This window comes from Oryzias latipes, chromosome 10 (assembly GCF_053564925.1).
Source record: "Oryzias latipes strain Hd-rR chromosome 10, Olatipes_Hd-rR_3.1".
Classification (NCBI taxonomy): domain Eukaryota; kingdom Metazoa; phylum Chordata; class Actinopteri; order Beloniformes; family Adrianichthyidae; genus Oryzias; species Oryzias latipes.
In genome coordinates, this window is record NC_136246.1 from 24249701 (window position 1) to 24262883 (window position 13183).

Below are 13183 nucleotides of genomic sequence, written 5' to 3' on the forward strand. Positions count from 1 at the left end.
AAAAAAAAAGAATGTTCTTTTCATCTGGGGGAAATGTTTATCTCTCTGGCAAACGTGTGTGCCGTGGGAATCCAGTCTTCCTAAACAGGAACGCTCTGTTCTGACAGAGACAGTAAGAGGGAAAACTGTTTGTGTGAGCGCTGCTGCATGTACATATGTGTTTGTGCATGTGTGCGTGTTTATATGCAGTGTACAGTGAGCAGTTGGACTGCCAGACTGGAGTATAGTGCACCATCTGGTCCACACAGCACGCCGTCCAAAACTCTAGTCTGGTTACCCCTCCAACCCCTCTCAACATGCTCTCCAGGGCTTGATCACCCTGCACTCGCATGCTGACAAACATGCGAGCACAAACGCCGCGGCACGATCAACATCACCTCCTTCTACATTTTTTTTTCCCCCCACTTCGGAGGCATTCTAAGTCTCCTCCAGCCAAATGGCACTTCAGGCAGAATTGGCAAAACAAAAGGGCTGATATCAAAACAGCGTCGAGAGGGGGCCTACTTTCCTCATTGTCTAATTCATCCTCACAAAGAATTCCCTCAGTGTGCGCCAGCTAACATGTGCTGCTCTGTATTTCTTTGTGTGATTGAATTGGCCATAACACACTCCTCTGTTTCACATTGAGGAAATGAGGGTCAAGGTCCTCAAAGAGTGAGCTGGCATGCATCACTGTCTCTCTGGAACACACAACTGCTTATGCACCTCGACCAAATATTCACACACTTACACACAACATGTTTAGAAAACACACACGCCTCGTCCTCACTTCCTGCCTGCTTTGGAGCATATAAAGACACATGTCCTCTACTTTTCTGGGGCTCTGTAAATGTATTCCATAGGTAAGACAGGTTGTTTATCAAGCTGTGCTGTGCTGTGCTGAAGTTGAGGGTCTCAGACACAGGCATGCAGCAGAGGCCAAAATGGATGGAGGGGGGGGGGGTGGAGGAGAAAAGGGGAGAGTTGTGGTGGTTGGATGTGAGGTCAAAAATTCAAGATCTACAGGACAGCCGAACCAAAGCGGACTTGAATTGTGCAAGTTCGATGCAGGAAATCTACCTGTTTAGTCATGGAGTCAATGAGCCGAACATACAAGTCCTGCTCTGTCCGGATCCCTGCGGAGAGAGAAACTTGTCAAAATGAAGTTTCGCCTTACATGTGGGAGAAACCGTGACCCAAGCAGGTATCTTTCACATCAAGTGTTCACAGTGATTTCCCCCATGAGCCACTTCATGAGCTCTTTCAGTCCGGACTGTCATTGAGAACTTTCAGAATTAGTCCTTCAATGATGGTTTGACTTATTTTTTAACCTAATAGGCACATACTTTAACAGATTCCATAAAACTTTCATTTAAAAAAATAAAATAACAGTTCAAAATAACAAATACTAGTCAAATGTATGAGTTCTTAAAGTGCTTTTGGATCAAATAGAAAGGAAATACAATTTATTAGAAATCATAGTAACACTAAGAAAATAATAACAATTTTTTTTTTTCAAAGCTCCATAAACGATTTTATCAAAAAGACAAAGCTTTTAATTGAAAAAGAGAGTCTAAAAATAGCACATTTCCAGAGTAGTTCCTTTATTTAATGCTCTCCTTTACGTTATTGTTACTGTTGCATAAATTATGTGGAATTCAAACTCACCGTTACTGTAGAGGAGCTGGAGTCTGTAATGGATCCCATTGTTGGTCTTTTCCCCAGTCGTTTCCTATGAAAATTAAACCAAAACGGACGGAGTCAGAACGAGAAAAGCATCTCCTCGTGGGACCCGTCACTGCTGCAGAAAATCTGTGCAGAACTAACATGACTCACAGGCTTTGATCTCATTCACATTTACTTTTCTCCATATACACAATAAATAGTTAAAAAAACCAACAACATTAGTTTAAATTTTTGTTTTATTTTATTTTGAAAATTTGCAAAAGTTGGCTACAAGAAATACACTTTGACTCAACTTGCACTTTTCCCTTATTCATTTTTAAATTTAACAAACATTTTTATCAACAAATCTTTAAAAAAATCAATAACAAATATATATATATATATATATATATATATATATATATATATATATATATATATATATATATATATATATATATATATATATATATATATATAAATATACACACACACAAATAAAATACACACCTTTTTATGCTTGTCCAGATTTTTCTTTTTATTCCCTTATAGCGCAACTATAAGCATTTTATGTTTGCTAAAAAAATAATATTTGGTGGCATACTTTCAAGTTGGACGTCGAGGTTAACAGCCAGAAGAAAAAAAGTCAGTGTGAAGAAAAAAAGTTTTCAAAATATAAGAAATAAAATGAATTAAAATGGTTTTTATTTTTTTAGACAATATGACACGTTTTAACTTAAATAAAACTGTTTTATGACAATAACTCATTTTTCAGACAACCTCCTAAAATCCCAGCCTTCAGGATAAATTGATCCCTGCTGTTCGTCTGCCTGCTTTGTTCACACACGTCGGGTAATTTATCACTTTGACTGATCAGGTCCTTGCTGCGCGTCAGGCACCGGTCGATGTTCCGCTCACGCGCACATTTTGGTAAAAAGGATTGCTTTATTCCATTAGCTTGTACTCGAAAAATAATTAAAGATAAAAACAACAACAACTTAAAGTTGTGAACTCACCTTTTCTTTTTCCACAAAGTCTACAAAGGTGGTCCTCTCTATTTCCACGGGCTGACCCTGTCTGTCGTATAAAGCCAGGACGAAGTGGAAGAAGTTGGACTTGCGGAGGTTGGAGGGCGGCTGCTTCTCAAAGTGTGCCCGAGCGAGACCCACTCCGCTGCGGATGCAAGCACAGCAGCAGCCACAGCGACGGCAATTAAAAGGAATTCATCACAGAACGCTCAAATAGATTTCACATTTTCCCCTGGTTTTAGTTTCTGTCCGCTCTGGAAATTAGCTACAAATAAAAAAAGGAGGCGCACAAGCACTGATATTTCATCTAATTAAATTTATACAAATAATACATTACAGCAGCTCATAAAATTCTAAATTATTCCGTCTGAAGTGCAGTCATTATCCAACAAACGCTCAAAGACAGTTTCACTATGTTTTAATTTTAAACTTCTTCAAATGGATTACAAGGAAGAAAGTCTCCTTTTTGGTTTTCAGAAATTTGGAAAGTGAAGCGACACATTTAGTTTTAATCCCAAACTGCTGCAAGTTGCTGAAAAACTCCAAACTCGCAGGTACTTTTTTTTTTTTTACGCAGGAACTCAATGATTAAAACCTGCAGAAAAGCCTCGAGTACTTTGCCCCAGCTGGAAGCTGAGAAGTCACTTTTGGCCAGAGAAGTTTTCATGCTCCTTTTTTAACTTAGACACAAGCCGGAGCTGCCGGTGGGACCAGGGGGTTATCCCAACACTGCGTCCTCAAGGGACGCGCGCCGCCCCATGTGGATGGATCCGCCGCTCCGCACACCGAACCTGCGCTTTTCCCCCCCATCATCGCAGTGTGAGCGCAGCGCAAACACCGCCTCGGGCTCACCTTTGGGCGGCTGTGTTGGCGTCCAGCACTCCGGCGCCCTGCATCCATGTCCGAACCGCGTTCATGCCGGCCACCATGGGCTCTTCTTTCATACTACTCCCGCTCCTCTGGATGCTCTCGTGGATGCCAAACATCAAAACGCACCTTTGCGCTCTCTCTGTTTTTTTCTCTCTCTCTCTCTTCTATGTGTCTCTATCCTCCTCTCCTGGGTTCCCTCCTTTTCTCTCTTTCGCTCCCTCCCCCGGCCTCCCCTTCTCCTGCGACTGTTTGATCGCGCTGTCACCGGAGCAAAGTGGTGCGGTCTATTTCACTTGGTGTTTAGACGCACGCGTGCCTCTCAAAGTAAACAAAAGATGTGACATGCAGAAGGGGAAAAAGGGGAGCTGTCAGCATCCGGGGCTACAGCAGCGTCTCATGTCAGCGACTCCACAAGAATAAGAAGGGGAGGCAGCAGATATGAAGAAGAGCAACGATAAAAGGGGAAGCGCGGGGAGGCAGAGTTGACGACAGTCCCTCGGATCAAGGTGCAGCTGACAAAAACACTAGGAAACTGTCAATTTCTGCTTGAAACAGTCCACTGCTTGAAGATAAACCACGATGAGGCGTCTCTCGTCCTCTGCTGCTTCTATTTACAAAGTCTTCCTCTCAGCTTGGATGAATGAAACGGAAGATTACGCGCAATTAAGAGGCGGTCCTGGGTAACAGCGGCTTGTCAGCTCCTGCGAGTGTGCTTTGCACTCTTTTCTTCCCTGAGGAATCACTTTGGACCATCTCTGGGATGCCAAACAGAAGAAAAAGTACCGGAGCAGGGGGCGTGGTCTTCACGGCCAACAGGAACGCCCTCAAGCGCGGCTAATGACGCGGACAATCAGCTGCCCACCAACCCCGACCAGCGCGCTGCTCGCTGTCCCCGCCTTGTCCCGCCCCAGCCACTTTGCTGGAAGACGCGCACAGACTGCGCGCGCACGTGGAAGTGTGTGCGCCCTTCTTTGCGCGCGTTAACGGCCTTTAGAGAAGGCGATTAACGCAGTTATTGACTAGAAAAACCAACTCAAGGGAGGACATTCGTTTGAATCCAGCGAGGCTGCATGTTTTCGGAAAGATTTGCAACAGAGAAACATTGAGAGCGTAACTAGACATCAATTGAACTATTAAAAAATGCAAGAATGAAGAGGAATTGTTTTAATTTCGTTTGATTTTAGTTTCTGAAAAGAATAGAGGAAACTTTTAGAAAAACAGTTTATTTCAAATTTAATAATGTTTGAAGTTTCAAACTAATTTACAATCTACAAAAATAACAATTGAACTGTTTTAAATATGAAAACTTTTTCTTTTCAGGAAAAAAAGCAATCCTTCCAAACATTTTAAAAGAAATCTGGTGTGTTTACTAAGAAGAGCCAAATCAAGTGTGCGGAGCAAGCGCTCATTCAGAGTATCAACTATGGCAGATTATGAGTTTAAGAAAGTTTCAGCTCACCAAGAAGCCTGGCAGCCGTTGCGCATGTTTGTCAGCTACAGCCCGCTGCTTGAAAATCAGCTTTAATTAGATGCATTACATAAATCTTGGGGGATTGGACACTGAATCCAACACAAAATCTGAATTTGGAGATTTACAATCCAAAACAATCTAATGAAATAGCAAAAAGGAAAACAAAATCAAGTAGAAAATAAAAGAAAGAAAAACGGTAGTGGCCTATTTACATGAGTGCTCTCATGAGAAGTGAAACTGCACAGGACGCGCGCATGCATGAGCAGTAAAGGCAGCTTGCAGAGTAGGAGCTCTTCTGTCCCCATCAGTCTTGGCCTCCCTTCAGTCATTACAGCGACATCTGAATGTTAAAGTTCCTTTCTTCTCAACTCATATGTTCACTGCGCGCTGTTTGGTTAATTATCATGAAAAAAAGCAGGAACAAAATCGTGTTTTGTCTTCTTCCAAAAGATTTGTTTATCATAAAATGCTGACAAGTTGAACAAATTAATAATTGAAGAAAAAAGGTCAGCTTAGATATTTTAAAGTCTTGTACAAGAATGTGTTGCGTAATTAATAAATATTGTGCAAAGTCATTTTTTTGCGTCAACGTGGATGTTAATAATATTCACAGAGAAGTCAGTGTGCCGGGCTTGAAAAAGGCGCACATTTTAAAACTCCAACAATCACATTATTTTGAGATTTTCGTAGTTAAAAATTGGTGCAAAGAGGAAATAAAAGTGGGAACTACATCGTTTGCAAACCAAAAAAAGTGATCAGAAAAGGTTGGTGCAGATGCAAAACGTCTTTTATGCTGCCAGACTTGCGCTCTCGGCCGGACGCAGGCGCGCACATGAGTCCAGAGGTATCCTTCAGCACCTTAGTTTGATTGCAGCCGTGCTCCATCTCCGCGATCTGTCTGCCTGCGGTCGGCATGTTGGCTGGCGTGATCACTAGAGGCCTTTGGGGGTGTGATATATATATACCTCCCGGAACACTCACATACATGCAAGGTTAGCCCAAATATCGTGTCTGTGTGTCCCAAAACAGACATGTCAGAAGGCGCTTGAAGCCCCAACCATGTTAATACTGGGATCTATTAACTCCATGGCACCCAGATACAAGGTTTGTAAAATATCTTTGATCATTACGCCCACGCAGAATGCGCATTCCATTTCAACCATGTGAAGGTGAGCTTCAATGAGGATATAATAGGCATGTGCAAGTGTCCACGCTATTCAAATTCCCTCCATTAAAGGTGTGTCATGTATTTTAAAGTGACTGACCGCCTCCGTTCCAGATGTTCCTCTTTTTCAAATGAAACTGCATGGCAGACAAAACAGAAATTCCATAAAATAATTAGACTTCTTAATTTCAAAAGAGAGAATTAGTGGGTTGAACATAAAGAGGAGTTAAAAGCATTCCTTTTAAAAATAGATGTATTTATTAATTTAGAAGATTGTTTAAATTAAACATTTACTGTTCTATGTGTTATTTAATTTAAAAAAGTTATTATGTTTGATCTCCATCTGCATAATTGCAAATCCTTTTATTTTTCCTTTTGGAGCTTCTCATACAATTGAAAAGCACAATGCTGCCATCTAGCGGACAGAAAGACACATTAAAATAAAATTAAAAAAAACAGTTAAAACAGTAAAAATATTGATGATATTTAGCAACAGCATAATCAGTACAATAGATCAGTGGGGTGAAGTGAGGTGGGTGAAACTGTTTGACCAAAGATTTAAAACACTATGAATTTAATTTGACTCAGTAAATAATTTTAAACATCATCAAATACAATATTTGTGTGTGTTTAACACTTTTCTGGTCTTCACAGGGAGGGATTCTTATATCAATCTAGTAACAGCAATTTGTGGCTAGTGAACCATTCCGGTTGAACCCTGCCTTCAACTAGAAGTGGCTAGGATAGGCTCCAGGAACCCTGAAAATGGTAAATGGTGTGTTTAGCGCTATACCACCTTCTTAGAAGGCCCAAACTGTTTTACAGTCACAGTCCCATTTACCAATTCACACACTAATGGCCGTTCTGCTGCCGAACAATGGCACTAACCTATAACCACCAGGAGCAATGTGGGGTTCAGGGTCTTGCCTTATGACACTGTGACACATGGGCAGGCCGGGAACTGAACCTGCAGTCTTAGAACATGGATAGATGGACAATTAAAAAAAAAAAAAAAAAACTGCAGGGAGAAGATTTATAAAAGTGGGAGACATTCCTTCAATGATATTGTATACAAGTCAGGTTGTTCTTTTTTCTTAACTGATCATCAGGCAGAAATTTAACAGCTTGGATTGAGGCTAAAGCATCATGAATCATCGTAGCCTGAAATCAAATCAGAATGTTTCATTGTTGACACCTTTGACAAATCTTTTATCCATCACACTAAAATCTACATTACACACACAACACAAAAAAGATGCACACTTTTGTGGATAAATCACTTGATTTTTTTCCCCAATAAAAATTGCCTTTCCATTTTACAAGTTCCGCAAATGCTTTGAACATTCAGCTGTCAGACAAAAAACTGGCAAAAGAAAAAACAAATCTGGGGTGAATTTTTTTGGAACAGTGGAACCTGGATATTTGAGGTAAACAAGGTTGAGAAGTTAGCTTCTATTTAGTAAGCGAGTTTTAAAGTGAACATTATTCTAAATCTGTCCAGAAGCTTCTTTGTCCAGAAAAGAACAGATATTTTACCAAAGTCATTTAAGTTTAGTCTGTTTAGTTAAAGTTTAGTATTGTCCTATTGAATTCTATGCATTTATGATCCTTTTGATTGTATTTTCACCTTACAATTACTGGTACGAAGCCCATTGAGACAACTGGTGTTGTGAATTTGGGCTATATAAATACAATTGAATTGAATTGAAACAAGTTTGCATTTGATTTCCTTAAGTGTTTTTTTTTTTGTTTACCCCTTTATTCCTGTAATAAAGATTTTTGTGACTATCTAGGAAAAAATGTCAGAAGAGTCCATGAACAGCGCTGAGTAACACTTAAATCAAGTATTTATATCATCAAAAGGTTACGTCTGAAACCAAAACTTCTGAAGCTACTCAGTGAAAGTTGCTAAAAAAAAAAGGAAGACAAAAAGTATTTCTCCGTGATGAACTTTAGTTTTCCCTGCAATGTTTATGGGTAAAGAAAGTTAAAGTTAAAGTTGAGAAATGTGTCACTTATCCTCATTGGTCTGCTGCCCTTGGAAAAGGTGACATCACCAAACATCATCTGCTTTTCAGCTTTTCATGACTGAGAAGTGAGGATCCCTTTAACCACAGCCTCCTGACAGACCTCGCCACTCATGAGTGCTCAGAAGACTGATCCACATTGTGTAGGTGTGATGCGTTCTCGTTTGGGTTTTTCGTCCATGTGACATGAAAAGATGGTCAAGAAGGTTGGTGTGTACATCTGTCATGTGTTGTGCTGGAATTTCAAGTTGATAAGATCTTCCTCCTTAAATGATGCAGTGGTAAAAGCGTTCCTAACTTCCATAAAAAAAACTCCACAATTGCAGTTTAAAGCACTTTTTTCAATATTTGGCAGTACACAAAACAAGGTTATTTATTCATTAAAATGATCATCATTTGTGACTGTGTACTTTTTAACACAAGATTTTAACATTTGTGTATACATTTTAAAAGTTAAATTCCTACAAATGTGTCGGGCATATTTGGTGACCAAATAAAGTTATTTTTTCTTGCTGCCACACGAAAAACTAAAAAAAGCCTACACTTTTATTCCCCTTTTGATGGGTATTAGGTAAACATTGTCTGAAAATAAATGAAATCAAACTTTATTTAAAAAACACTTTTATGCCCTGTGTGAACACAAAGTGCTTTACAAAATAATACTAAAAAATCTCACTGAAAAAGCAAAAGCAAAGGAAATCATTACACATACACCCACTAAAGAATACCCTCCACCTCCTGACCCCCTCACACCCACCATAGGGAAATATAAAATTACATATAAATAGACAGGATGGAGAGAAATCTGGTTCTATGCTGAAGTGAGGAAAATATACTGTTGAGATCTGTCCACACCAGAGTGTCGTAGACATTTATCTAATGTTTATGAAACTAACTTTTTATTCGTCTTCTTTTCCATTTTCTGACACAAACAAAAACACTGAAAAAGTCTGACATGTGGTGACAAAACACAAACACACACAAAAAAATGTACTGACTACAAAAATGTATATGCTCAAAATCGCATCTTTTAAGATACATAAGGTTACTCTCTCCAAGAAACGAGTATGTGGGAGACAAAAGACAAAAACCAGGGCAAATCTATTGTTTTTATAAGTTTAAATAAAAAAAAAAAACATGTTTATTTACTAAAAGTAGAAATGATAAAGTAGAATATAATCATTCTAATCCCGCATAAGACTTTGTTTGACATTTGATCCTAATGAAGCAATCGATTTGCGTTATTCCTTCAAAACGAAAAAATTGTTGTGAACCTTAATCTATATGATCAAATGAGGTAAGTGCTACAAATTCAGGCAGAACAAAAATAGCTAAAATCTTATAAAAACAACTAAACTAAGCACTAACCAATGCAGTGCAGTGACCCAGTTGTGCTCATGGCAAAACATGACTAAACAGGATAAAGTCAGACTTCTTTTCGACAGTTATAGTGAGATAAGAATATAATGTAGATGTCAGCAAGGACTCATTAATTGCTACCTATTTAAAGACTTATTGAAGCGTCTGACTGTATGGGCGAGAGCTTCCTCTGACTGGAGTGTTTGAGGAACTACGTCTAAGGTTAGTTTTCACTTTATACGTGTTGGGGATTGTGCAATCTCTTCCGTTACGCAACTGACCATGTGAATGTTTATCACATGTCATTGTATCTATAATTCCCTTTGAAATTCAATGCAGAGAAATGAAACAGATGAGTAAAAATAAAAATGTCATTGAAAATGTACAGCCTTTTGTTACTGAACACTAAAAATTCCACATATGCCGTGAGGGAAAATAGAAATATAGTTCAGCATTTACAGATGGGGTTTCAGCACTAACAAAAAAATATGCTTTGTTACCCGTCAAGGACTACTGTGTTCCTTCCAATATAAAATGGACTTATAAAGTGGCAAAAGTAAAATATAACTGTAGGAAAAATATGGTTAATTCAGCAATTTAGTTAATATTTCACTTTCAGTGATTTTGACTTATATCTGAAAACGTTCTTCACTAAAAATAGTAGACGAAGACTGCCCAGGCAGAAACAGAAACAGTGTTTGGTGTATTTAATGTATTTATTTATCTATACGTTAAATAAAAATGATTATATCAGCGAAGAAGCATACATGTAAAGTGGTGTGTCCATCGCTGCAGTCTTCTGTCATCCTTTTTTGTTGTGCTTCACTTTGTTCCTCCTGATCTTCTTCAGTCTGAGACAAACAAAAACATACATGATTTTTTTCTTAATTGCTTCTATATGTTATCTGCCAAAACAAGCCACAGAGTTTCACTAGAAACTGGGCAAAGACATACAAACAAGCAAACAAACTAAAAAAAAGAAAACTTCCAAGATGGATACAGGCAGGTACAGAAAGCAAAAGTAGCACATCAGCAAACCACAACAGTGGCAGGAAGCCACAGCTGCTATAGAGGTGTGTGGCATGCAACATGTGACATGTGTTTTACTAACGTTATGTGGCTCCAGTCGCTCCACTGAGAGTTGCAGAAAGCATCCTTTGCTCGGACGCACACAGCTTTAGTCCTGTGCTTCACTTTAAACTGACAGCCGTCTGTAGACTGGACTGTCAGGAGCTGGAAAGGTGAACACAACCCAACATCACCAAAGCGATCCAACGCTTTAAAATGTGTTTGTCTTGTCAGTATGTTTCGAAAGTTCTTACCTTTGATGGTTTTACAGCAGTGCACAAGTTCTCACACCTTCTGCATCGACCCTTGAGTTGTGCAATCTGGAAGGTTAGGGGGAAGTAGGAATGGGGTTTGCTCCAAGAGCTTGGGTAACTCCACTCAATCACTGTTGTGTTGACTCTGTCAATTCTCACCTTGTCGGGTTTCACTGTAGTGGGTGACAGAAAGGCTCACAGTGAGAGGAGGACACAGGAGGGGAAGTCAGCTGGTGGTGAGAAGTAATCCCGGCGGTCGTCTCACCTATTTCTGACATGAAAAAGAGTTTTGAGTAGCTCTCCAGTAGATAGTGCTCGGTCCTCACAAAGATGGTGACGTGGATCGGGTGGTGCTCTTCGGCATAGGGGCAGTGCTGCTCGTCCAAACAAGAGACCCCTCGTTCGTTGTCGTCCACAGAGCAGCTGACTTTACCATTAGCTGATAAGCAAACCCAGTGCTGGTCATTGGCATCCAGAGAACACTGGGTGCTATTGCTGCTAGAAAAGCTGCAGGGAGGAGACATTTTACTCAGAAGATGGAAAAAGGCCAAAAAAAGCCATTACAGCTGAACAAACAAATATATTTTGTTTTATGAAAAGAAGAATATCATAAACTTTAATCAGCTTGTTTCCTTTTGCAGAAGCTAAGTCACTGTGTACTGGTCATTAAAAGAGAGTGTGCACGTCAGCAGCCTGTGGATTTACCGCTCAGCAATGACGAATGCCACTTTGCCCACACGACTGCTGTGCCACGTCCAAGAGCAGTGGAACTCCCCACTGTAACTCTGAGCAGAGCAATTCAAGTAATCCTCTGACAAGAAAATACACACACACAAAAAATTTAAGCACCATAAATTTTACGTTATTTTAATATTAAAATGGCCTCTTTTTCCTCCAAGATTGTACCTTTTCCCCCTTTTACAAGAATCCTTCTGCTGTCTTGGTCCTCCTGATGAATCAGGAGCTCAGTATAATTGAGGAGTGAACCATCCTCGCTGTGACAGGTGTAGTTGCCCCCACCCAAACTTTCCACCAACTGCACCATGTACAGATTTCCTGTTTGTGGCTCCAGGGCTCCGTTCTTTTTCCAGAAGATTCCAAGACTTCGATTGTGTTCCCCCAAACGTTCTTCTGACAGCTCCAAACAGCTCAGAGGCTGCTGGCCCAAAGTGCCGTCCACCTCCACAACCAGAACTGGCAGATAACAGGGGTTAAAAGTGGGTCAGGAAAACTACGGAAGCTTGGAGCAGAGTAGCTTCAGAAACATTAAACGTACTGTTGGGCAGCAGAGTCCAGTGCTTCCTTGGGTTCTGACAACGGACGAGCAGAAATGCAGAGAGGAGGGAAAAAATGAGCAGCTTCATCAGCACAACAGAGATGGTTGAAGAGGAGTGGAAACTCTTAAAAAGAAAGCAAAAGAAGAGATAATTCAGAAGGAATTCATCTTGTTTAATGCACAGAGCACCACAAGCTATCCTGCGTGCCTAAAAAACATGTACAGTGGGGGTAGGAACAATAATTTAAAAATCCAAAAAAAAAAAAAAAAATCTGAAAAAAGTAACAAAATGTAAGACAATAGATATTTACGTACATGATCAAAGATCTCCAATATTCAAGAGTCTTATAAACCCTCTTAAAAACAAAAACGTTTTCTAATGAATAATAGGAAAAATAAAAGTTTTGAGTCTGGTTTGTAATTTCTAATCAATTAATGCTGAATAATGTTGAATAGGTCATCTTACCTAACTACACACTCCCAGGTTTATTCTCACTCCTGCTTTATGCTGAGCTTTATAAGCTTCAGAGACAAACTTCTATTTATCAAGAAAAAAAAGTCCAGAGGAACTTAACGTCCATGCTTTTTTTTCTTTCGAACTTTTTTTTTTCTTTTCTTACTCACTTCCACTTATTTGTGTCACTGACGCCTTTGTATCTCCCTCAAAATTGTCACCATGGCATTCATGTGCTAGCATCTCTGGGGTTTGTTGTGGTTTGATGGCTGTTCACGTTCATTCCGCTTTCATTGTTTTCTTTCAGAAAGGCAATGGATACCATCCTGAAGTTTATGTTCCCTTTCATCTGAACACACTGACCACATGACTCAGAATGTTAGTTGCGACCTGATGGCCTTGTTGTTCATGCAAAGCCACCTGAAAGTGTTGTGGCTCTTTGAATTTCCTCAGTTATACCTGGGTTTTTTTCGTCATGACAACAGAAATTCCATACTACTTTATTGCCGTAGACCTTGTACCTTGTTTAAATACACACATTTCACTCGTTATGCAAAGTAATAATGA

The 13183-nt window shown here is 39.7% G+C and overlaps 2 protein-coding genes across 5 annotated transcripts in view; both read right to left on the reverse strand.

Annotated features, from left to right (window-relative positions):
• The window catches only part of ebf1a (EBF transcription factor 1a), a 54857-nt gene extending 50561 nt beyond the window's left edge, over positions 1-4296 (reverse strand). For all 4 annotated transcript variants that reach the window (XR_013658380.1, XR_013658379.1, XM_004073412.5 and 1 more), the window contains exons 1-4: positions 3525-4296; positions 2661-2817; positions 1648-1711; positions 1060-1115 (exon numbers count right to left, since the gene is read on the reverse strand). Coding sequence is in view for 2 of the 4 variants with exons in the window: in XM_004073412.5 (XP_004073460.1) it covers positions 1060-1115; positions 1648-1711; positions 2661-2817; positions 3525-3658 (411 nt within the window). In the remaining 2 variants the exon portion in view is untranslated. The remainder of the gene's footprint in view (positions 1-1059; positions 1116-1647; positions 1712-2660; positions 2818-3524) is intronic.
• Positions 4297-10242: 5946 nt separating this feature from the next.
• On the reverse strand, positions 10243-12380 carry il12ba (interleukin 12Ba). The gene is made up of 7 exons (XM_004073526.5): positions 12163-12380; positions 11793-12080; positions 11592-11697; positions 11152-11393; positions 10887-11059; positions 10676-10797; positions 10243-10415 (listed from the first exon to the last, which is right to left on the reverse strand). The coding sequence occupies exons 1-7, from the start codon at positions 12248-12250 to the stop codon at positions 10367-10369; spliced, it is 1068 nt and encodes a 355-aa protein (XP_004073574.1). The 5' UTR covers positions 12251-12380; the 3' UTR covers positions 10243-10366.
• Positions 12381-13183: the final 803 nt, after the last annotated feature.